We start from the raw sequence: 26441 nt of genomic DNA on the forward strand, positions 1-26441 counted from the left end.
CGTATGTTTCGTTTAAGGAAAAACTTTGATGACCATCTCCTTCGAATAGAAGAACAGTTATAATTATTACCTGCTGAAGCGTAAATATATCGAATAGTTACTCCTTACTACATATAAAATCTTATTTGAGAGTCGAAGAATATTCATTTATGATCCATAATTTGAATCACTGAACCAATAGCTCGTGGACATAATATTTTATATACTACCTATCGCTGAAAGTTCGTTGAAAGATCATCAATACGCAAATGCAAACCTGCAATAATACCCTTGACTACCTATCAAGAACTTAAGAAACCGAACACCATCGCAATAATAAGCAATTCATTTTATTACTGTATAATATTCAACTCTGCTTCAAACAATCGCATAACGAAAGTGGGAAGTACCTTGATGGTATTTGACCATAAGCCAGGAATGGAAGCCTGGAGGCATGGAGGAATTACCATAGGTCAATGAGTGACTTGTACACACACATGCCCAACTTACTACATGCATATTTAATGTATCGGCTCTCACAAATAATAGTCCAAGTTTATAACTTCATATGAGGCCTAAAATTACTACCATTCTCTGAGTTCAAATTGAAATATCTGTAGGCCAGTGTAGGCCATTATGTAGAACGTAATCGTATCATAAGATACATCCTAGAGATACTTTTGTTCGGGCAAATTGAAAGATGCAGCGTTCGCTGAGGGGATCTGGAGAAAATGGATAATCTGGACTAAGAAGAATGATCAGATACGTTAGGCTGGACAATCTGGACTTCGTGATACAAAAAAATATACGACAGTCGTAGGCTTCAACATTACAATGAAGAATAAGTCGATTTGAAGTTGGTGTTGGTATATAAGATTGGAATGAGTTAAAGGCAGAATAAGAGTTAGAATGTTTGTACCATGCTTATATCAAAGTGTTTTTTGTGTGAAGAAACTTCACACTTCTTCATGAATGAGAAAAATTTGAAGAATAGATGGAAATTCATTGTCTCTAAGGTGAAAACAAAGTAATTACTTGAGTTAATAATGGTGCGATAAAGAAATCACTCATTGTCATTATAAAAATAAACCAAGAGTGAAATTTAGTTGAATGAACTATGAGGATGTCAAAAAATAACTATTCTGAGTGAAAACACAGCATTATTTTTCGAGATTTTCAAATGTAGCAAATAGAATTCTTGAAGAATAATTCAGATTAGGAATATTCATTTTCAGGCTGTGGTGAATTTTGTTCCTTATGCCAATAGCTTATCGAAATTGAAAAATATGCTTCGATGCTTGACAAAATGAGACAGTGTCAGTAATTGTGAAAATTGACACTGAATTTGTTTTTATGTTTTGGTGAATTGAATATATTCAGGTTGAAGGATGAGGTCCCGCGGACAGAGTGTTGTTTCTGCCACCTCGGTTAGTACAACAGGGGTGAGCTATGTAAAACCCCTGGTGGTTCACAGGACGCAGCAGGAGTTGGAAGACTTTAGGAAAGAGATATGTACAGATGCACATGAAATTCCTATTCAAGAATTATTGCAGAGGTAAATACTATTCTTTCAAATACGAGCCCTTCTGGTTCTCCACAGGAAAATTGTCATTGAGGACTCAGATCTCATTGAAATATTGATCTATAATTCCTCGGATAATTGAGATATTAAAATCTCAGGAAAAGATACAATTTTTCAATAGTAACTGTTATTGTTGTCGAGAAACCATTAAATATAAATCCTCTGGAGGTTTTATGTAGTCTGCAGAGATAGTTTGATACCTCAAAACTTCTCAGTCCGATGGATATTATGGGTGGTATGTTATATGACATCTACCAGTAATACTTTATGGTATACCATTTCACACACCTTGCACAACAATTCCGATTAGTTCTATACTTGCAAGCGCAATTTTCAATTTGCTTTCGATTGTAATTTTCATTTTTTCGCCAGTTTATTATTCACATAATCCATTTAGTACCTATTTAATCTCTTCCTTGTGCGCCTTTAGTTAGATGATTATTTCCAATAATGAACCTGTGGAATTGAGCACCATCAAAAAACTTTTACCTCACCATAATTTAGCACAATTAACGTTTTGGCGTTATAAAATACTGCAGCGAAAAAAAACTGCCATGAAAGTTTTTCGATAAACTATAAGAATTACAGAGAAAAGTACTTTGAAACTCCTTGAAATTTCTGTTCAAGCTTTTAAAAAGGAACGAAAGAATACGCCTAGTCATCAGGTTTTTTCTCCGGACCTAATATGGTATAATTCTATTAAATTTTGTGCAAAATTCGTCCCAAATTCGATGTGTATCTCAAAAAGCAGAAGAACTAGGCCAAAACAGATTCCACTTTTGTGACCATAACGTTATACTTTATATTATAAATAAATATTATATAATTTTCCGATAGAATTTTTTTTACCACATGTCTTTGTAATCAGATTGAATTAGCAGGTTATACTTTTTTTGTCGAAGTAAAATATTACCACGTATCAGTTATCTTGATTCTCTTCAATGAGGAGAAGTTTCAAGATTAAAATAAACTCCACAGACAACCAGATTCTAGGAAAAATGTTATTCATTATACTCCAATGGACAACCATGTGTACCTACAAGAAAAAACTCCTTCATGTTCGTATTCCTCGATGTTTTCAAATGGATCTCATTCAGATGCACCACGTATTCCACAAGAATTTTTAAGCTCAGCGTACCTACAGCAGTCGGCGGAGCATGAATTATGTTTTAAAACATACGCTATACGTGGCAAATTTCATAATAACCAACTATCATAAGGCGTCATAAATAAATTCATGAGGGTTGCTGTATGTATGTACGGCCGTGAAGGAAAATACAATTTTCTACACATGGAGTGGTCAGTCACGCGAATGTCTGCGTTTTATGTGATGAAATGCGAGCTAATATCGTATTGTGACACGAGCTGAAAGCACCATTCATCAAACACGACAAAAACATCCTCAGATGCCAACCACCTAGAACCTATTCCATAATGTTGAAGCAAGACTTTCAAAAGGAAAAAAACTGTGGTTATAGTTCAGTACAGGCACAGAAAAGCATCATTTTGGCATACAGGGTGTCCCAGGAATAATTGGAATCAATTTGTGTATAGGTTCAAGACCTCAAAATAAGACGAAAAGTTGGAATCATAATGATAACAGTAATTCCATAAAAGTTCCATGGGAACTTTTAGTCTTATTTTGAGGTTCTGAACCAATATCCAAATTTATTCTTATTAATCCTGGGACAAAATGTACAACTCTAGTTTTACGAGTAAATTAAAAACTTCTAAAAATAATTTTGTTTGTTTCATTCCTCAATATCTTTGATCGAACAAAAAAAAATCAGTACCCTCGGCTTTCTTGAAGTTACTTTATTTACTCAAGGATTAATTCGTGGAGTCTTTAACAGTATATTATCGAGGTCAAAAGAAACACATTTTTCCTCTACTGTTTTTTTCCGAATCAGCCCAGTTTAAAAGATACAGGCTGTTGAAAAACCATAAAAAAATGTTATTTTTAGCTCTGTCTTACGAACGGTTTTACCGAATGAAATATATTTTAAAATACACTTTTTCATTCATTTGATAAATATTTTTCGAACACAAGATATCACCCACGTCTTCCAGTTTTTTCATTATGACCAGTACGTTCCATAAAAATACCAAAAATTCAAAGAACCCATCTTTTGAAACTGAGTTGGTCGATATCTAATGAATATCGGAATGTTTTGTAAAATAAAACTACTCCTCATATTTTCTCGTATAATGCACCGTTTTCGAGTAATTTGATGATCAAAAATAAAGAATATCTGCGAAATTCGAAAAATTGGGTACTTTGACCGAATGCAACTCTGTTTAAAAGATCCACAGATGTCTAGCTAGTGTCACAGATTCAGCTAGTTATTCTGAAGGTAATTTTGTTTTTCCAGGGATGACGCAGCTCATTATGGAAATTTAAAATTGCTATATTTTTTTATCAGGGCCGAATCGGAAAAAATGGTACAGGCGAGTGTTTCTTTTGACTTCAAGAATCTACTGCTAGAATATGAGTCAAAGACTCACTCTGTATATGCTGCGCAGGGATCACTGAACTTCCATCATCAATTTATTTAAGGAATAATCGCTTCAAGATTTTGGGTTTGATCAGATACTAGAGTATGTTTAGGTGATATTCTTATTTTTTTAGAAAAGAATGAAGAGTTTCATAGGAAGAAATTGTTTCATTTATCGTCACACATCTATTTTGTTTGAAAGCTTGGATTGTTAAGAGAATTGTTTAGAGAAAGTAGAATCAGCGTTATTTCGATGTAATTGATGATTTGAACTAGTGGCTACAACCTGTGCAAACTTTTCTCATTTCCTACTCAATTTTTTTTCACAAAAACTATGAGCTTTCACCACCTGGAAACAGTTTGTTAGAAAGCAGAGTAATGCATCCAAAAAGCAATACATGAATTATTCCTCAGAATCTTCTCAGCTGCATCGCATGATACCAAGGGTAGAAATCTGGAGCACAAATTAATTGTCATTTTCTGCCATGCCAGTAATCACCTTAACGAGCCTTTAATGACATAAATATGGACCACGGTAATATGGCATCAAAATGCGTATGACCAAAGTGAGAACACGGACATCGTTTTTTACTTTAACGACCAGTAGTTTGTGATTTTTTCGTTGCATTTAATTGTATGAATTTGCCGGATTCCTTGAATTATTATCATTGATGGTGTTGAGATGTGTTGGGTCAATAGATTCTAATAGGCAGTGCAGGAAGTGAAGGTATTTATAGGAGATGGAAGATTGAGGTTAGAAATGTTGACCTCATAGGCAGATCTAGGTAGACCTAGGCAGATCGATGATGAAAAATTGACGATGGAAATATAGGACTTCATATAATCGAGAATGGCCGATGGTTGAAAATAAGTTTCATGGGTGAAATATACTTTTTTCTAGATAGATGCTGATAGAACAGTTGTGCATGAGAGATATGAGAACTGTGTAGTTATCGTGTACTGATTCTGAGTACAAACTGAATTATTTCCAAGGCAGGTTCCCTATTTCCAAAGTTCTTGATTTCAGGCTTGGTACCAATCTAGAAACAGGCCTCACACGAACAAAAGCTGACAATTTACTGAAAATAAACGGACCCAATTGCCTTGTAGCTTCCGAAACGAAATCTAGATGGTGGATCTTTCTTGGATTCATGTTTGGTGGCTTCGCGGCACTGCTCTGGGTTGGCGCATTGCTGTCATTACTTGGATTCACATTGTCCTACCTCAATGATCCCACTAGCGAGGAAAGCTACGATCATCTCTACCTAGGTAAAGGTGGTCGTAGAGTATATTTCAGCATCTTCATCAACGTTCTTCCTGTGTACAGGTTGCGTACTTGTTGTTGTGGTAACTTTCAGCGGTATATTCGGGTTTTATCAAGAATCCAGCAGCGAGAAGATAATGGACAGCTTCAAAAAGATGATCCCTAGCTACGCCATAGTGATTAGAGATGGGGTGGAGTATACGATACCCAGTGAAGAAGTGGTTGTTGGCGATTTGGTTGAAGTGCAAGCCGGTGGTACTGTGCCAGCTGATATAAGGGTGATAGATTCGGCTTCTCTGAAGGTAATAACGATATGAGTGATCGGTTGAAACAAAATCAGGGTAGACTCTATTTGAAGAGTGATTAATGTGTTCCATGTCGATTATTTCACAGGTAGATAACAGTCCTATAACTGGTGAATCTGATCCTCAGCCTAAATACCCAAAGTGCACTAGCGAGAATCCTTTGGAAACAGCAAATTTGGCCTTTTACAGCACCAATATCGTTGAGGGAAGAGGAAGAGGAATTGTTGTATCTTGCGGCGATGATACACTCATCGGTAACTAAAATTACCACACGCAAGACAAAATCACAAGTTTATTGAAACTAGAGTAACGAAAATAGCTCCCATTTCCTAGTTTGATGAAAAAAAGAACAACTTAGCAATATTGACTGATACGAGGATATATTGAAAAATTCTTAGCCTACTATAAAACCAAACATATTCTCCTTTTTATTGGATACATTCATTACAGCGAACCTGCAACGTCTCTAGACCTTTCAAAAAATAGCTATTATTATAACTAGGGAAATATGAACAGTATATTTCCCGTGGTGTAATCAATAGTTTTTTTCTGATTGAAATAATCTGTTATGGGGAAATCATTGTTAGATTGTATATTTTTGTAATAATTAAATTTTTTACGTTGCTATGGGCCATGTTTCTGAATATCATGGTTGACTGGTTTCATTTTGACGTCTTGTCAGAAATAAAATTATTGAAATAATGTCGAACTACGTCGAAACTCAATCGGCAAAAGCCCATGAATATTTGGTTCCGGCCAAATCTCAAGCTGCCTACAGTAGAGAGTACGATTGCTTTCAGGAGTGGAAAAGAAAAAATTTGGTGGACGGTGTGAGCGATAATATTTTCCAAGATTTGGTATGTTGCTCTGATTCTTGTTATTATTGATGTATGATTAATTCATTCGATCCCCAGTCGCAGAAATATTCACCAAACACGTTATGGCCGAAACTATCGATGTTAAGATCAATGCTACATTTGAAGGAAAAAACTGATGTCAAATTATTCGATGAAGTCGAAGCATTTGTTAAGAACAAAAATAAAGGATACGTTCCTAAAAAATCAGCAGTGTTGTCCCGGGAGCAGCTCAAGACATTCTTGAGTGAAGCTCCTAATGACGTTTTTTTGATGTATAAGGTAAAAGTTTCATTTTGATTTCCTCTGTTGATAAGATTTTTACATTCACAATTTTGAAAGTTGTTTTAATAATGGAAATCTTTGGCGCCTGCAGAACACAAGAGCTGGTGAATATGCTATCTTCAGATATCGAAGATCGTGGGTCGGTATCATAATTAAAGTTTCAAAAACTAAGAATGATATAAACAGAATATTCACTATAATTGATGAAGAAGATCTGGGTGCTGCTCGTTTGGTGCGGGAGTATTCGGCGTTGCGTCCGCAAGGCGTTCTTAGGTTCTTCGTAGCTTATAGAGATAAGAAGTGTACTCTTCAGCCTGTCGGCAAAAATACCTTCGGAAAAATTCCGAGTAAGGTTGCTGAATGGTTGGGATTAGATAATCCGAAAATGTATACAGGCCATTGTGGAAGACGAACATCCGCGACTTTGGTTGCCGATGCGGGAGCCTCAATGACAACACTCATGGTGGTTGGAAAAGTTCGTCTGTTGCAGAAGGCTATCTGGCTGACAGTATGCTGCACAAAAATAAGGTAGCGAAGATGATAGCAGGTGTGGAGGGAGAGCCATCTGCAGCATCACAGTCTTTGAAGACCCTTTTGGGAGAATCGTCCGAGACTGCTGCTGCACGGAATGTTCTCAAGAAAACTGTAGTCTCGTCGACGAATAATTATGAACAAGATATTTCTTCTTCCTTTGTATCTGGTGGAAAAACTTTCAGTGGAAATTTCAACAATTGCAGTTTCCATTTTGTTACTGAATAAAGAAATAAAATATGATTTGACGTTTTGAAAGAAATATGATTTGACGTTTCATATTTCCCTAGGGAAATATGAACTGACATTCCATATTTCCCTAGGGAAATATGAGTGTGTTATGACACATGGTAACTAAGGCGATTTGGCTCAATATTGGTTCGATCAGAAAAAAATGTTTTTTCTTGCTCTGCAAACCAGACCTCCAAAGCTTTTATTACCTCCTCGTTGGAAGAAAATTGTTTTCAGTTGAGGAAAGAGATGATAGTCGGATAGAGCCAAATCTGGTGAATAAGGGGGTGTTCTAGTAATTCAAACCCTAAATCACGAATTTTTTGCATGGCAACATGAGATTTGTGTGCAGGGGCGTTGTTCTGCAAAAACAAAACACCTTTGGATAGCTTTCTGCCTCTTTCATCTTCAATTTTTTCCCGTACAGTGGTCAGTAATGTCGAATAGTAATCTCCGGTTATTGTTCTACTATCCAAAAAATCAATCATGATTACTCCATGGCAATCCCAAAAAACTGAAGCAAGAACTTTTCCAGCATTTTTCCATTTTTGGACACGAAACTTCTTAGGTCTTGGAGAACCAGAGTATCGCCATTCCATCGATTTTTGCTTTGTTTCTGGATCTTAGAAATGTACCCAAGTATCATCCATAGTAACAATTCGGTTTACGCGATGCTTCTACCCTTGCACGCTTTTGGTCAACATTCAAACATTTGGGGATCAATTTTGCAGGAGTTTCTTCATGTCCAAATTGACGTGAACTATATGATGAACGCGTTCGTATGAAGTATTCAGTGCTTCAGATATCCGTTTCAGCCCAATTCGACGGTCTGATAAAATCATGTCATGAACTGCATAGATATTTTCGGGGACTGACACAGAAACTGGCCTTCCCGATCGGTCATCATCTTCAATGGAAAATTTACCTCTTTTGAAGCTTGCAATCCAATTTTTTACGGTCGCATACGAAGGACATTGATCACCAAGGGTATTAAGCTTATCTTCGTAAATCTGCTTACCTCTTAACCCTTCCAAATACAGGTACTTGATGATGGCTCGATACTCCAATTTTTCGATTTTCACAATTTCGGTGGACTTCTTCTTTCTTTTAATTCATTGCGCAACTCTGGTTTAATTCTTTGACCTCAAACTTCACACGGACACTTCTAATGAGTTATTGTTCGTTGCTATGGTAAAGCATTATTTTTTTTATGCATGGGAGTAGTCTAGGCTAACTAGATATCAATACATCCTCGTATATAGACAAAGACACTACTGTATCGTAGATCGTTATGCCAACCATTTATCAAAGTGGCATGACTTCACATTCTCCGCATTGGTTCTGTGAAAAACTCACCTTATTTTTTGGATACAGGGTATGCCAATATTGCCAATTTACTTGATTTTGGCAGGTTCAGGTATGTTCAGCCTAAATCTTCATTTGTCTTGAAGATATTACCAAATTTTGATATTTTTTAGATTTCCAGCCCAGCAGTACCAGAAACAGCCAAAATCAAGCAATTTGGGATACCTATACAGTAGTAATAGACAATTCTTTCCATTTTCGTGGATTTTTCCAGTAAAATATCGAGTAATAGACTTTATTTAGTTTATTTCGAACACCAGAAACATTTTGTAGCAAATTTTGTCGTCCTGTACTTGTATTGTTTGGTTCGGTGTGAAGAAACAAGGATATAATAGCTCGCGTTGTTCGATTCAACGTGGGATTGTGGCCTTATCTCTCACCAACGGCCTAATCTGACATTTTCACCTCGCAGGTCATATTGCCGGTCTCACAACGGCGCTGAAGAAAGAGGAAACGCCGATACACAAGGAGATCCGGAGGTTCATCAAGATAATCACGGTCCTGGCCATCGCGATAGGTCTCACCTTCTTCATCTTGTGCCTGAAATTCGGCTACAATTTCTTCGTCAGCTTCAGCTTCTTCATAGCCCTGATCATAGCAAACGTGCCGGAAGGCCTTCCGGTCACCCTGACGGCCTGCATGACGTTGACGGCCAAGCGGATGGCTTCGAAGAACTGCCTGGTGAAGAAGTTAGAGGCCATAGAGACCCTGGGCGCTTGCAACGTCATCTGCTCGGACAAGACTGGCACCTTGACTCAGAACAGGATGACCGTTTCCCATATGTACTTCGACGGACGGGAATGGGATGTTTTGCAGGTTAAATTGGGGGTTCTTCGAAAAACGTGGGCATTTTGATGTCTTCCGAGAAGTTCAGCAACTCTCGGTGGTTCAATAGGTGCAGTTACGTGGAAAAAACGTTCAAGAAACGTTGTTATGAATCCCAGTTTTCTGGGAAAATTGGAGTTCATTTTAGTGCATTCCTTTCATTTCACACTTCCGCCTTTGAAAATATTTAATTCTCAAATATTCAGTACATTCATTCCGATAGGCAGAGTAAATGTAAGAAACCGTTTGTCTGTGGTTAACGTTGTTTTCCTTGCATGCCGTTGAAGGTTTTGACGTTTTTCTGATGTTGTCGCATTCTGGAATTTTCAGAATTTTAACGTGTGGGGGGAGTTGCCTATAAAAGCAGATTTTCCCCCGCGACGGCTCTTTTACTCTTTAATCTCTTTTGTCACTTGACGCTCTTTAATCTCTTTTCTCTTGTCTCTGCGATTGTGTGCCCGACGAGCCGATCAGCGAATTTAGAATAAATTTTGTGTTACGAAGGTAGTGCTCTTAGAAATTATTATTTATTTTTCGTTTTTTTCCGCGAGTGCCTTGAATAAAGGAGGTGGGTCCCCTACTATACGCCGGTTACTTCTTTGACACTGCTGTACTGTATCGCTTTCTGTTATCTTTTATCGTGCTTTACCCTGTTTCGCGAGTCTGACTTTTCCCTTCGCTATCAGTCATGGTGCGTAAGCCCTTGGGGTAGTGAAGAGGAAGTCCCGTCAACCCCCCTGTTCGCGTTCCCGCGTCATAAGTCTTGAAATAGAAATCTCTTCTTTTCTATCAGTCATGGTGCGTAAGCCCTTGGGGTATAGAATCAGAGGTACCGCTCGTCGCCAGTGAAATCCCATAGTTGCGCTCAAAATAGACCTTTTCTTCGCTATCAGTCATGGAGCGTAGCCCTTGGGGTAGCGAATAAAAGTCTCGAGTAGATCCGCTCTGGTTGTGTTTCTTTCATTTCTGGAGAAATACAATTAATTACATCCCGATACCGTATAGCAACTCATTTCACTTCGCGAGGTCATCCTTAGTGTCCATTTCGTCAGTTCTGGTTGGCGCATTTTATTGAACAAACTTTGATTTTTCACTGTACCCGGTATAAACTCTGTAAAGTGCTCGTGATCCGATCGAATTTCCCGAATGTATGTTTGCTGATCGATTCGCTCATATTTCATGCCTACACATATTTCCGTTGTATATATCATCAGTTTCCGAAGGTGTGAATAAACTGGTACATAATTTGATTTTGACTACTTCGTTATCGCTACCACCCTAGATAACAGCGAACTCTTGTCTCCGACTAGCAGCTACTCTGGTAGGTTTGCTATTCTTCCTAGTGAAAAGAATAGCTGGCGCTCGATATAAGTTTCTCCGAGGAAACCACGTTACAACGTTACTAATATTTATCGCTGAAGGAACGGCAAAATGTCGTTAATAGTTGGGGAGCCGACGATGCTAAATCGGGATTTACTCGAGCGTCGTGGAGACCTAGTGGATTTTGAAGATAAGATGTCTAAAACTATGGTGTACTCACTGATTCGATTTTGTTTAATTTTCGCCGGGGATATCGGATCAGTTTCATTTTTCCCACTGCAGGTAGCGCTGTTTAGAATTTGACTGAGCATTGTCAATTGATATTTGAAAATAATTTGAATACTTTCTTACGACTTACGAATATGTTGTATTTATAAGCGATTATTGGTGTGTGAAAATGTATTAGTTTCGAGGAGGGGTGTAGAACATTCATTTATTCAACATGTCGTTCAGTTTTCTGTAAGGACAATCAAGAACCACAGCTGAGAATTCGGTGTTGTTTGAATTTGAGACAGAACCAAATCAGATGAACGAACATTCTGGACGGATATAGCTGAGTTTTATGGCAACTACAGCAATATATCAAAGGCACTGTGTTGGAAATACGTAATGTGATGTGAGCATGTATTATGAATCAGAAATAGATAAATCTATTCGAGTCTGTTCTTCAAATTTTCTTCCTGAGTAGATATAGTGGAAATTCCTTTTCCGTCAACTGAATATATTGGATATTTGACCAAGTGTGTTTTAATAAAATCATATTGAATTACTCTCCTCATAAATACAAGAATTGTAAATACTCCTTCGAACCCTTCGATAGTGCTTAAATATTGACAGATTTGTTATAATAAGGGCGAGGAGCTTAGCCGCACATGCGGAAGGCCAAGGTCATTGTAGAAACCCAGTCTAATCTACATTCATCGCCCTATATCTCAAAAACGTTCAAACGTAGAAAAAATTGCTTCGGGAAAAATTTTTAGAAAATCTTATGTTCTACAACTTTTATTATGAATGCGAAGACAATTTGAAGCCCAGGAGAGGATAAATTTCATAAAAACTGATTTTTGTGACCTAAATGGCCAATTTTTATTGTTTCGGCTTGCTGAAACTGTCAGATTATATTTTTTCCGTTATTCTTGCATCATTAGTATAAATTAAGGAAGAAAGCCACAGCGCTAGAGAATGTACACTTTTTTTTGCAAGTTTGGCACCTTCCCACACATTTTCGTCACGCTTAAATTGTCAGATTAAGAGAATATATACTTTTTAACGTTTAATTAACCACATATATTTTAATCTGACACGCTCCATAATGTACAATGATCGTTTTTATTTACTATTCTGACAGGCTGTCCCAGACAATTCTCCCTATATACAGGTCTAATTTTCGGTAGACGTACTCTACAGGGTCCAAGGTATCTACCCTTATATTAATCTGATACGCTCGAGTAAATCTTCTTCATGGGCTCCCCAACTATAAAAAATATGTTCCATTCTAGTTTCATAGTAACGTTTTTGAACTAAAAACTCTAAAAATAAATTTCCACCCGATATTGTGGTACTTAAAAATTTAAAATTGACACTCAACTTCTGTGAAGCAGTAGCTACATTTGAGTCGATATTGCTATTAATTTTCTACTAGTTCCATACATTATTCCTAGAAATTCGTCTATGGGAATCGTTAACTATTGAAGAAACAAGTTGTATGAATATTGTAACCCCGCAATGTGAATTGGTCCAGCATTTCACTGAACATCCACTGTTCACAGACTCTGGACGAGGTCAACAGAGACAGCGAAGCTTTCCAGGCTCTGGTCCAGGTCGGAATGCTATGCAGCAGAGCGACGTTCATAGACAAAGACAAAAATATACCAATCAACAATAGGACGGTCGCAGGTGACGCCAGCGAATCTGCCATCTTGAAATTCCTCGAAGCCCTAATTGGGGACGTCGCCCAGAAGAGGGAACTGAAGCCGAAGGTATACGTAATAATTGCATGTCGTGTCACTTCACATCGAGAGAACGTTTGATAAGGAACGCGCTATCTAAATCTCTTGAGTGCATAATTGCGTCGTTGTCAGGGAGAGTCCATCTGGTTTTTATATCGCTCAGCTCAGAGAGCCGCTATGAAGTACAATTTCCAAATACCCACAATTAAAAGACGGAGACTCGAGCATTATAGGCTCAAGGAAATTTCGGAGTTGCTAATAACACAGCCGGCTGATTGTTGCAGCTCAATACTAACTTGTTGTCCGCTAAGTGGACCACAAAATACACGAATGGTCATTATAATTGAAAGGCGAGATATGTCAGTATAATGGATCCATAGAAATGTCGAACTTTGATAACTAAATCCCATTATTCAACCAAGATTCTCTTCGCCAGATGTACGGGTGACTTTTAAGGTCTTCTACTTGGTCCTTACGGACTCCAGGAAATCTGTAGCAATGTAATATCTTGCTCTTCTGCACTGTCTCGCCTGACTGAATCGAACAATCTTCCCATTTCCAGAATTTTCGATTGAAAGGGTTATACTAAATTTAGGATCTTTTTGGGTTATGGGTGGCTTCTCCAGATGAAATTTCCTCTGCCACTCTTGCCTTCTTCCGAGTGTCTTAACTAGCAACTGCCTTTACACTCATCTGTACAGTTGCAACAAGTCTATTTGAATTCCATTGCTACAGTTCTTGCCATGGTGAATATGGCGGTCAATACCTTGGAGTTGTTGCAACTTCTATCATCCTCTGAGATGTTGATTTGCTTGATCAAACCCTATCGCCCTTTTTCAACAAAATGAAGTACCTATTGTCGTTGCTACTCTCTTTAGTTTTTAGAACTCCGTCTAAAGCATTTCTCACTGACACCTTCAACCAAAACACTCTTCCTGTGTTTCTCCAGATAATGGAAATTCCCTTCAACTCCAACAATAAGTTCCAAATATCCATACACAAGCTGGACGGTGGCAGGAACCTCCTGGTGATCAAAGGAGCCCCCGAAAGGATCATCATTAGGTGCAAGAAGTACTTGCTGAACGACCGAACCATCGAACTCGACGATGACGTTGCCGACGAACTGATGGAGGCCATCTTGAACCTTGGAAGGAGGGGGGAGAGAGTGCTGGCTTTTGCAGATTATCATCTACCTGAAACCTACGGCGCAGATTACGTTTTCAACGCTGAAAAGCAGAATTTTCCGGTTGAAGGTGAGTAATTTGAGTGTGCGATGCTGCTGTGGGTGCTGGTGGTGAATCTGGTTGATTTTCTGGATACACTTGGTTGGGTTCACTTCCTCACCTCTTGTTCATGCCAATTATTGAGGTGTTTAAACGGTTTTGTGTGTTTTAGGACGATAAGATGGTGGATAAAGTAGACTTTAGGTACTTACACGAACAGAACAACCAGTTTTGATGAATTGAGCACATGAATCTTATAGTTGGGGAGCCGACGATGCTAAATCAGGATATACTTGAGCGTAGTGGAAACCTAGTGCATTTTGAAGATTAGATGGTAGAAAGAAAAAGGGTTCTATGATGTATGCACTTTCAGCGGTGGGTAAAGCGTGTGCAGGTTTCCAAAGATGTAAAAGAGTCGTCGGGTGTACATATTCGAGCGTGTCAGATTTTTAGAGGATATGTTAATTGGACCCAAAGGGAGCTACTTTTCAAGGGACTGACAATTCGGACGTGAAAATGCAAAAAAATCGATACTTGTACATACTCGAGCGTGTCAGATTTTTATACAGTTGGTTAATCTTGGTGTTGCAGACCTATTGACTCATTAATCTGACACTAATCAGGGGGGTTTTCTTAGTCTGACAGTCTGAAGATAACAACAAGGCATTTTATTGAAATATCTCCCTCTCTGTACTTTTAATCGTTTCTATATTCATTATGAAAGTTGTAGATAATAAAATTCCATACAACTTTTGTCTGAAGCAATTTTACATACTCTTAACTGTTTTAGAGTTAGAGGGCGATCAGGGAGATGAGCTTAGCCTCACATGCGAAAGGCCAAGGTCAATGTAGAAACCCTGTGTAATGTACATTCATCGCCATATACCTCAAAAACGTTCAAACGTAGAAAAAATTGCTTATTACAAAATTTGTAGAAAATGTTATGCTCTACAACTTTTATAATGAATGCGAAAACAATTTGAAGCCCAGGAGAGGAGATAATTAAAATAAACTGATTTTAGTGACCTTTATGGCCAATTTTTGTTGTTTCGGCTTACTGAAACTATTAAATTATATTTTTTCCGTTATTCTGGAATCATCAGCTTCAAAATAAGAAAAAAGCCAAAAAGCCACCGCTCTCATAAATGTAGAAACACCTGCCTTTTTTTGCACCCTCGAGTATGACAATGATCGTTTTTTTTACTATTCTGACAGGCTGTCCTAGACAATTTCTCCTATATACAGGTCTAATTTTTGGAAGAGCAGGGTCCAAGGTATCTCCCCTTATATTAATCTGACACGCTCGAGTAACTCCCTAATTTGCCTCTTGGGCTCCCCAACTATTAGGGTTTGGCAAGTAATCAATCGAAATTTGGAAAAAAATTAAACCGTCACAAATAATTCAGAAACACATCGCATATTTCTATTATTATGATTATTATGGTTTCTGTTGAGGTATCTCATCATTGAAAATCGAAGTAGATTTGCTTAAACCATCATATGAATAACATCAGCTTTGATACTTAATGTTCCATTAAAGTTTGTGCCAAGAACACATTTATCTCAAAATAAACTTTCCCTAGAACGTCAGGAATCCCTACAAGATAGGCTGGATAAAATGAGATTATTCAATTCGTATTGTAGATCTAATCCCATCCCCGAAATGCCAGAAATAGCATCGCAACCGCGACAAAGGAAGAAATTACTCAAGCTCATTTCCCTCCTTTTAAATCGAGTAAGACTCAACGTTACTGTCGACGCGTGTAAATCACTCGATGAAGACCTGGAAATAGCAGTTTAGCGGCATTCCCTCACGGTTTCCTTCCTGTACAAACGTCGCCACTTCAACCACCCCAGGCCTGGGGTGAAGTTATGCGTCTTGGCCACTCTGTAAGCGTGCCATTGTTCGACGAAAAATCGTCTTCCCCGACAAGATATGAGGCCTTCATTATGTTTAAATGGCCCGGGGATTATCTCAGGACCGCAGGCCATGTTTGACAATGGAGAATTAATTAACTTATAGGAATGATTGCGCGTTATCTGATGAAGGGCTTTGATGCATAGAAAATTTATGGTCTATTATTGTGGAGACGAAATGTCTCGACTGTCTAAAAAATTCATGAAATTTCCCTTGTAGGTTAAGGTGGGATAGGATGTAATAGCTTTTGATATACAGGGCGAAGTACTAGTACTAGGAGAATAATAGTTAAAACTCGTTAGATTTAATTTTGGAACCAGAAACTTGAAGTTCACCACAAAGTTCACTGTTCATTTGAATGTAAAGATTGTATAGTCTATTTATTTCAGCATTGCTATGACGTCACATAGCTTCTTGAACGTTCATAAATCTATGTTATCAGAGAGGGGCATAATTCCATAATATTTTTTTATTTATTATTTTTATTTGAAAACTTGCCAGGCCAATTATGTCTCGACAGGGAAAATCAGAGAAAATGCCGGAACAGGTCCATTTTTATTCGGGGGGGACATGTTCCTAGCAGAATTGTAAGCCAAAATCTCCTCAATCCTAGGTGTAGGAGCTATCACCCATAAATTCTCAATAGGGATTAGAGGGTGAGCTATACCTCAATTGAAAGATCACTTGACCTTCTACATGAATACTATAGTTTGCAAATTTTTATTGAGTCCTTAAAGTAGTAACAGGGGCTGACAATTTGTAAACTTGCCAGGCCAATTATGTCTTGACAAGGATGCTTTCAGAAAAAATGCCGAAACAGGTCAATTTTTATTCGGAGGGGGACATGTTCCTAGCAGAATTGTAAGCCAAAATCTCCTCAATCCTAGGTGTAGGAGCTATCACCCATAAATTCTCAATAGGGATTAGAGGTTGAGCTATACCTCAATTGAAAGATCACTTGACCTTCTACATGAATACTATAGTTTGCAAATTTTTATTGAGTCCTTAAAGTAGTAACAGGGGCTGACAATTTGTAAACTTGCCAGGCCAATTATGTCTTGACAAGGATGCTTTCAGAAAAAATGCCGAAACAGGTCAATTTTTATTCGGAGGGGGACATGTTCCTAGCAGAATTGTAAGCCAAAATCTCCTCAATCCTAGGTGTAGGAGCTATCACCCATAAATTCTCAATAGGGATTAGAGGTTGAGCTATACCTCAATTGAAAGATCACTTGACCTTCTACATGAATACTATAGTTTGCAAATTTTTATTGAGTCCTTAAAGTAGTAACAGGGGCTGACAATTTGTAAACTTGCCAGGCCAAGTATGTCTCGACAAGGATGTTTTCAGAGAAAATGCCGGAACAGGTCAATTTTTATTCGGAGGGGGACATGTTCCTAGCAGAATTGTAAGCCAAAATCTCCTCAATCCTAGGTGTAGGAGCTATCACCCCTAAATCCTCAATAGGGATTAGGAGATGAGCTATACCTCAATTGAAAGATCACTTGACCTTCTACATGAATACTATAGTTTGCAAATTTTTGTTGAGTCCTTAAAGTAGTAACAGGGGCTGACAATTTGTAAACTTGCCAGGTCAATTATGTCTCGACAAGGATGTTTTCAGAGAAAATGCCGGAACAGGTTAATTTTTATTCGGAGGGGGACATGTTCCTAGCAGAATTGTAAGCCAAAATCTCCTCAATCCTAGGTGTAGGAGCTATCACCCATAAATTCTCAATAGGGATAAGGGGGTGAGCTATACCTCAATTGAAAGATCACTTGACCTTCTACATGAATACTATAGTTCTCAAATTTTTGTTGAGTCCTTAAAGTAGTAACAGGGGCTGACAATTTGTAAACTTGCCAGGCCAATTATGTCTCGACAAGGATGTTTTCAGAGAAAATGCCGGAACAGGTCCATTTTTATTCGGAGGGGGACATGTTCCTAGCAGAATTGTAAGCCAAAATCTCCTCAATCTTAGGTGTAGGGGTTGTCACCCCTAAATTCCTAATAGGGAATAGAGGGTGAGCTAAACCTCAATTGGAAGACAATATGTCCCTCTACATAATACTAGTATTCTATTCCCTATGATAGCCCCTACACCTAGGTTTGAGGAGATTTCAGCTTACAATTTTTCTCAAAATATCTCACCTTCCCTTTAAAAATCAACCTGTTCCAGCTTTTTCTTTGAAATCATTCTTGTCGAGACAAAATTGGCCTGGCAAGTTTTTAAATTGTCACCTCCCGTAACAACTTCAAGGAATCAATAAAAATTTGAAGACCATAGTATTCATGTAGAGGGTCAAGTGATCTTCCAATTGCGGTATAGCTCACCCTCTATTCCCTATTAGATTAGATTGAGGAGATTTTGGCTTACAATTCTGCTAGAAACATGTCCCCCTCCGAATATAAATTGAACTGTTCCGGCATTTTCTCTTAAAATATCCTTGTCGAGACATAATTGGCCTGGCAAGTTTTCAAATTGTCAGCCCCTGTAAATACTTCAAGGACTCAAGGACTAAATAAAAATTTGCAAACTATAGTATTCATGTAGAGGGTCAAGTGATCTTTCAATTGAGGTATAGCTCACCCCCTATTCCCTATTGAGAATTTGGGGTAATAGCTCTTACATCTAGGGTTGAGGAGATTTCGGCTCACAATTCTGCTCAATATGTCCCCCTACGAATAGAACCTGTTACGGCATTTTCTCTGAAATCATCCTGGCCTGGCAAGTTTTCAAATTCTCACCCTGTATATATTGATATTGATCTCGAAACGAGATTTCTATGTGGAAAGTATTGCATACATACACCTCAATTGAAAGGAATTCTCGTCAGATCTTCAACTTTATAATATGTTCAACCTCTATCTTCTATAGATTGATGTTGATGCATATTAATTCAATCTTCAATGGTGGAAGCCAAACTGGAAATAACTGATCGGTATTAGGTTACAGATTCGTCGGATTCTTATCCATGATGGACCCACCAAGACCAACTGTACCAGAAGCAGTCAGGATGTGTAAAGAGGCCGGAATCAGAGTGATAATGGTAACCGGAGATCATCCCGTGACAGCTGAGGCGATAGCCAAGAAGGTCGGCATCATCTCCGAGGACAGCATAGTGCACACGGACATCTTGAAGGGCGATGACGAATCTATAGACAGTCGGCAATCCAGAAGAGCCAAGCACCAGGTCATCGCCTGCGTGGTGACAGGAGGCGACTTGAGAGAAATGTCAGAGGTGGAGCTGGAAATGACTCTCATGAAGTGAATATGTGTTCTTTACTTTCACATTATCTGAACAGTTCAAGGTTGGGAGCGTCGCACCTTTGAGGATCTATGGTATAGCTAAGCAAACTCAACAAACATTGCTTCCAGACCATTCAGGATATTCCTGAGGAAGACAAGAAACTAGAAGTGGCCGTAAATTGAGCTTTACATCCTTTTTCAGTTTTTAAAATTTTGTGTTGCGAGGAACACCTACGAAAACATCCAATAGCTAATGGGAAATTTCAAGAGCAGCATCTTTGCCAGAATCTTTTTTACAATCTCCAACCAGAAGAGTTATTATATTTTATTGACCGTTGGCTGACTGTCAGAATGTATCGCTATTTTGAATTTCTGATAGTTCCTTTCCACACATCTTTCGATTATAAATATTTTGGACAGCGTCCTGGTGGTATGGACCATCTAAGCACCGGCTCCATATCATAGATGTAAACCCTGAATTCTCTTCCAAAGATCTTTTTAAGCGTATCGAGTGTTGGAGATTTCTGGCATGTTACAGTTCTGGTGAAGCGTTGACTTCTCCTTTGAAACAATATATTTCTGTACGTTTCCAGATACAAAGAGATCATATTTGCCAGGACGAGTCCACAGCAGAAATTGAAGATAGTGGAGGCCTTGCAGAGGCAAAAAAACATTGTGGCAGTCACAGGCGATGGCGTAAATGACTCACCTGCCTTGAAGAAAGCTGACATAGGTAAATCATAAAATAAATCTGACGATCTGCTTCGAAAGACGTATAACATACAATAAAAACTTTGTCCTAGAGTCCAATCACATGTTTTATGACATACCATGCAGGCTCATTTAAATATCTGGATAAGTGATTGAAGATCGTGTGAAACTGGTCTCTTTTGCGATTCTAACCGACACGTTTGATCCCTTGTGTGGTCCCTATTAATAAGAATTATTCCTCGCTTACACGAATCGAATGTAAATTCGTTCGATAAACATAATTCCCTTTTAGCATCCACGTTGGCCGCAAACTCTTTTGTCGGCTAAAACCCGTGTGATTGTCCTATTTAAACCGTAATCTCCATGAATGAGACTGCTAAATCCAATTTTATCTATGGAGAGATCAAGGAGATGAGTTATGTCGAGCTATTACATTAGCAAAAAGTCTATACGGTTATAGATCAGTTTCGCGGACTTTTTATTATACCCCACTGTTGTTTTTTGACCTTATGAATCGTTAGTTTCTCGGAATTGCTGTGTTGGGTACATACAGGAGAGAAGGTTTATGATTCATCAATCATTTGATGTTCATTTATTCATTTATAGCATGAAAAAATTGTGGATTTTGTAATTAAATCACCATTTTCACGTCTTACTATTATAATAAAATGCTCTTACAGAAAAAAAAGCTAACAATTGAAACTTTGAAACTTGCTCTCATACTGAATCATTCTCTTAAATTTTTCGGTGGATGCCATCGAAAAACCTGGAGAATCTAGTTAAAAAACGGTCTTACAATGGATCTGCTTGGATGGAAGTTGCTTAGACCCGTTTGCACCAAACGCACTTAGTGTCTCCCTTAAAATGAACCCTTAACTCAAATTACGTTGCACCAACTGTAAAGTGACATTTAAATGGCTAAAGCTAGCCTTAAATTTAAGCGCTCCTGTAATGACCACTTAGGTATTTAAGGGCGGGATTCTAACCTAAAATAATTTGTTGAACTCATAAACTGGCTGCAGAACTGCTGTGGTTTTTCTAATAACGTCAAGTACCTTTTATTTGACAATCCATTTCATTATCAATAATAATGCTAATTCAGTTACAAAAAGTTGTCACTCTTTGATAATAATATAATAGTTTACTTGACACTGACTGACAGGACAATAAAGTTAGGTTAGGTTAGGTTAGGTTAGGTTAGGGGGATTGATGCAAACGGGCCTAAGAGACTTACAGACATATATGCACTACTGAATTTTTTGAGGATCTTTCCTTCTGTCCGCAGGCATTGCTATGGGCATAGCTGGTTCCGATGTGGCAAAAAACGCTGCCGATATGATTCTGTTGGACGACAATTTTTCGTCGATCGTCACTGGGATCGAAGAAGGTCGTTTGATTTTCGATAACCTCAAGAAGAGTATAGCCTACGTATTAACTTCCAACGTGCCTGAAATTGTGCCTTTCATAGTACTTGTGGGCTTCAACTTACCGCAATCTTTGACTGTGATGGCAATAGTGCTCATAGACATCGGTGAGTTATGCTCTCTCTCAGTATATATTCCTCCTTATTGGAAAATGATTATTAGATTATAAAACCGATTTCTAAGAACCTCGGTAAATAAGCTACAGACAAAAAAAGAGAAACATAGGAACAATTTTTACCAAACAATACAGGGTAGGTCTTTGACTCGTACAAATATTTCAACAGTAGATTCTTGAGGTCAGAAGAAACACTTTTTCCCATACAACTTTTTCTGATTCGGACCTGATAAAAAGATATAGCCATTTCAAGTTATTATAATGAGCTGTGCTACCCCTGGAAAAACCAAATTAACTTCAGAATAACTAGCCAAATCTATGACACTGCACATCTGTGGATCTTTTAAACAGAGTTGTATTCAGCCAAATTTCACACACACTTTTTAATTTATGAAGATCAAATCACTCGAAGAGTACTTTTATTTTACAAACGTTCAAATATTCATTATATACCTTCCAACTTAGTTTCAAGAGAGTTGGGTTCTTCGAATTTTTGGTATTTTTGTGGTACGTAATGGTCATCATGAAAAAACTGGAAGACGTGATATCTTGGGTTCGAAAAAGATTAATCAAATAAATGAAAAACTATATTCCGATATTCATTTCATTCGATGAAACTCTTTGTAGGAGAGAACTACAAATAACATTTCTCATAATTTTTCAACAGCCTGTACCTTTTAAACTCAGCCGATTTGGAAAAAAAGTGTTTCAAGAATCTACTCTTAAAATATTTGTCGAGTCAAAGACTGACCCTGTATAATTAATATAAGAAATACGATGCACCCTTTTTGAGGCATGAAACTTTCCTTTGATGTAAATGAGAGAGTCAGGAAAAAAATGTAAATATTCATGTACCGGAATAAGAAATACCAAAATATTACAAAAATGTTCAACAGGTTTCAGGGAATGATGTATTTAGCTGCAGATTCGTGAAGTAAGGGTGGTTTAAAGTGGCGGTAACCTCTAAAATCGGAACTAAATTATCTAGTAGTCGATAGAACTTTTTTTCTTTATAATAACTCAACATATTATTAAAAATTTTACCGAAACTCCCTAGTCCTTTCAATTCAATCAACGAAAACCCATTTTTGACATCCCTCACATCTCAGTGGTGCATATTCGACACCATATTAATGTTTTCAAACAGGTAATAACAGCCTTAATTTTGCCACAGCTTCAGTAGAAAACACCTTGTATAAAAAATCACCGACTACTACGCCAGTTTTCCAATTCATCCACAGATTATTGAAACTGAAAGAAGTCGTATTTAGGGAAACTTTATTTTGTCCACTTTCTCTCATCTAAATTTTTTATACTTCTGTGTCCACAGAATAATCACAGGAAAATCCAGAACGAAATTATACACTCAAAAACTCACTTCCTAAAGCTGACCTCGACGAAGCTAAATACCACATTAAACACTTGCCGGAACTGTATTTTATGGCGCACCGGGTATAAATTTCTTTTGTCGGGCATAAACGCGGAATAATTACAGTTCGAATTTGCGAGTTTTAGAAAGGAACTATCCCGCTTCTCGACCGGCAAACTTCTATCGTAATTTTACCGTTTTGACAGGCTTGTAATTGATTTTCAGCGTGGGGGAGTTGGAAGCCAATCCCCTTTTTCTATCGGAAAGACATTTAAAATAATTTGACCGTGCGAAAAAGGGCGAGAAAGAATTGAGATTCTGCTTTAATTGCCGGTTTCCAGATCTAGGTTCTGAAACCAATAAAAAAAGAAACTAATAAAGAAAATGGTTTATTAGTTATGGGTAATATTGAAGCTATGGACTTCACGGTTATCCCCTAATTGATTATGGTCAACCCCCGATTGTTCACGGTGAATATATGGTGGCGGATCTCATTTGTGTGTAATATACAGGGCGTTTTGGAAAGAAACTTGAATAAAATTGGTTTGTTATGCTTTTTTAAGGCCTCAACCATCAACATGGCCACCAGTGAATTTTCCTCTTAAATCATTCTGAAATTTGAATGTGTTAGGACATTATGGACAGCTGCATTTTCATTTTTTTTGAAAGTATATACCTTAGATGTTGAGAGAATAAGAAAAAATTCTCGATTTGAAAAACCCTCTAAACAGGATATCCCGATAAACGTTAAGAATGGTCAGAATCAAACTAACTACAATTAATGAAAATCCAGCATTACATCAAATGAAAGCATACAACATTTATTCAAGCTGAGGTTTGTCTTCAACGCTGAAATCACCATTCTTGAAAAGTCAAAAGCAATCCATATATACTCCATTCACATTAATTTAGCTGTCGGTTGGCCATGAAATAATTTTTTCAAGTTTTTGTAACTAGAACGGAGTAAGGTTGGCACTCATGAAATGTCGTTAATGTGTAACGCTGTTGCCACAACTAATTTTTATTACGAAAATGCCGAAAGTGATTGAAATAAAAGACAGGGTTTCAGGAAGTGCTATTTAGAATTCAGGTCCATTCAAATAGTTATACCCTGATATTCTGAAATCCACAATACGTCAGACGGTAGCGAACATATTCAATGTAAGAGAATTCATATAATGTTTCATCTGAATCTAAACGACTTATATTTCAGCTAAATATTTCCACAATCAGAAAGATTGTGAATGAAGACGATGACAAAGAATTTCCTTCTATTGGGGGACCTAAAAAAGTAGTGGCATTTGAAAATTTTATATTTGAGTGAATTAATGCGAAAAGTTTACTACAGGATTTTCGATTAAAGTCATCGTAGAATTAGTTCCCGAAAATTGATTTTTCTATTTTTCATTTGACTTGTCCTATACATTGTAAATGTCTTAAGGTGCCAATAAATACCTAATTGTTATTATTATATCAATGTATTGAGATGAACAGCCACAAATATGCGCCAGTTGTCCTGTTAATTGTTTATTCATGTGAAATTTTTGTTCAAAGCTGTTCTAGACTTGAAATTTCCTTTAATTCTTTTTTCTTAAACTGATTGAAGATGATTTTTGTCGAAGAATTCAACATTCTTGTATTTATCTGTTAATTCCTTCAAGAGATACCCATTCCCAATCACTGCATCATATACATTTCTTATTCAGGTTAATATTTGGAAATCTACAACTGATGTAACGTATTCAAACTTTAGCCAAAGAAGATAACGAACATTAACTCTCCTCAAGCTAGTGCATATTATGATATTATACTGATCTCTTGTATTTTCCATACAAATAACTGGATTTGGTATGCCTTCAATCAGTTTGTATAAACCTCAATTATGTTCGTCACATATCTTCTGAAGAGATTCGACAATGTGATAAAATACGTAATAACAGAAATTTTTACGTAGAACGGGCAACATAGCGTTGATTTAAAATCCAAAAATGTTGTGATAAGCGTCATTACCCCACATTTTCGCACTATACAGAGTGAAATGTATATAATATATAAATGAATATAAAAGTGAATGGAGTATACGTGATGTATCAGTTGTATCATTGTCACCATCAACTTACAAGCATTCGATGCATTTCAGCAGCCCTTTTTTTGAAACTAAGGCTGACACTGAAGCAACATAATCAACACATAAAAAACTAGGTTTGATCAGAATTTGGTTACTCTGCACCTCATTCCTGAGGTACCTTGTGCTCATCAGTTGGATATGATTGAATTGTTACAAATTTTCCCAACAGGGACGGATCTCTGGCCGGCCATCAGCCTTGCTTACGAAAAACCAGAAGCGGACATCATGAAGAGGAGCCCCAGGGACCCTGTATCAGATCGCCTGATAAACACCAGACTGATCTATCTGGCGTATGGCCAGATAGGTTTCATACAGTCCGTGGGAGCCTTCATCGTATACTTCTTCATAATGGCCCAACACGGATTCTTTTTCGATCGACTTGTAGGCGAGTCCCTGTTTGAATCTTCGGGGGGGTTCCTCAAGGGTCTATACTTGGAACAATAATCTTCTTATGTTTAGGTATACGAGTTATCTGGGACTCGGAGACGATCAATGACCTCCAAGACTCTTACGGCGAGGAATGGACTTATCCAGAACGCATGCACCTGCAGAGAAAATGCGTTGCTGGCTTCTTCGTGTCCATAGTGATGACCCAGACTACTGATCTGTTGATATGCAAGACCAGGAGGCTTTCTTTGTTCCAGCAGGGGATGTCGAACAGACCCTTGAACTATTCCATTTGTTTCGCTATGTCGGTCATGATCTTAGCTGTGTATTGCCCAGGCATCAGAGATTTCTTCCAGTTTGAGCCAGTTGACTATTGGCCCTATATCCTCACGATCCCATTCGTGCTGATTATTTTCGGCTATGATGAGTGTAGAAAATGGCTAATCAGGAGGTATCCCTATGGTTTTGCTTATAGAGAAACTTATTACTGATATATTTTTTGAATAAAGTGAAGATAGATATTGATTGTTGTTTTTTCCTTGCTAGATCCATTCATTTATTGGTTTTTTATTTATTCACTCATTAATGATACTGCAAATCAACAAAAGAACTCTTTTGTTGATTTGCACATATATAAATTTTTGAAATAATTTATATAGAAACAAAAATTAAAAGGATACTGGCTTAAAAGAATAGTTCAAAGTTCAAGTATTATTGCCTTCGGTTCATTGTAGAGTAGAGATAAAATTAAAGTATGAAAGTATCCCTAACCTCAGGTATGTAGATTAGGATTTTAGAATATTTATTCTAAATTCACAAATCAGATGGACCATCAGAGTTTCAAATAGTATAAAAATGCTTACCATACAGAGAAAATTCAGAAATATACTTTGTAATATGTACCTGCAAGAAAAAAAGTAGATTAGAAT

At 37.5% G+C, this 26441-nt stretch overlaps 2 protein-coding genes across 2 annotated transcripts in view; one reads left to right on the top strand and one right to left on the bottom strand.

The window, feature by feature from the left end:
* LOC123317248 overlaps window positions 1-26441 on the bottom strand; it is a 61890-nt gene that overhangs the window by 4131 nt on the left and 31318 nt on the right. The gene's annotated exons all lie outside the window — the stretch shown is intronic.
* On the top strand, window positions 1288-26037 carry LOC123317247 (sodium/potassium-transporting ATPase subunit alpha-B-like). The gene is made up of 12 exons (XM_044903680.1): window positions 1288-1534; window positions 5084-5325; window positions 5384-5622; window positions 5714-5879; window positions 9304-9707; window positions 12806-13015; window positions 13935-14238; window positions 19078-19396; window positions 19972-20111; window positions 21375-21620; window positions 25295-25510; window positions 25585-26037. Exons 1-12 carry the CDS (start codon window positions 1368-1370, stop codon window positions 26001-26003), a joined length of 3072 nt encoding a protein of 1023 aa, XP_044759615.1. The 5' UTR covers window positions 1288-1367; the 3' UTR covers window positions 26004-26037.

Source organism: Coccinella septempunctata, chromosome 7 (genome assembly GCF_907165205.1).
Source record: "Coccinella septempunctata chromosome 7, icCocSept1.1, whole genome shotgun sequence".
Lineage (NCBI taxonomy): Eukaryota > Metazoa > Arthropoda > Insecta > Coleoptera > Coccinellidae > Coccinella > Coccinella septempunctata.

What these genes read in the sequence shown, in the direction of transcription:
- LOC123317247 (XM_044903680.1), top strand. Translation starts at nt 1,368, where the DNA reads ATGAGGTCCCGCGGACAGAGTGTTGTTTCTGCCACCTCGGTTAGTACA. An exon ending in ATTCAAGAATTATTGCAGAG is followed by an intron (nt 1,535 to 5,083) that starts GTAAATACTATT and finishes TCTTGATTTCAG; the next exon opens with GCTTGGTACCAATCTAGAAA. An exon ending in AATAGTGCTCATAGACATCG is followed by an intron (nt 21,621 to 25,294) that starts GTGAGTTATGCT and finishes TTTTCCCAACAG; the next exon opens with GGACGGATCTCTGGCCGGCC.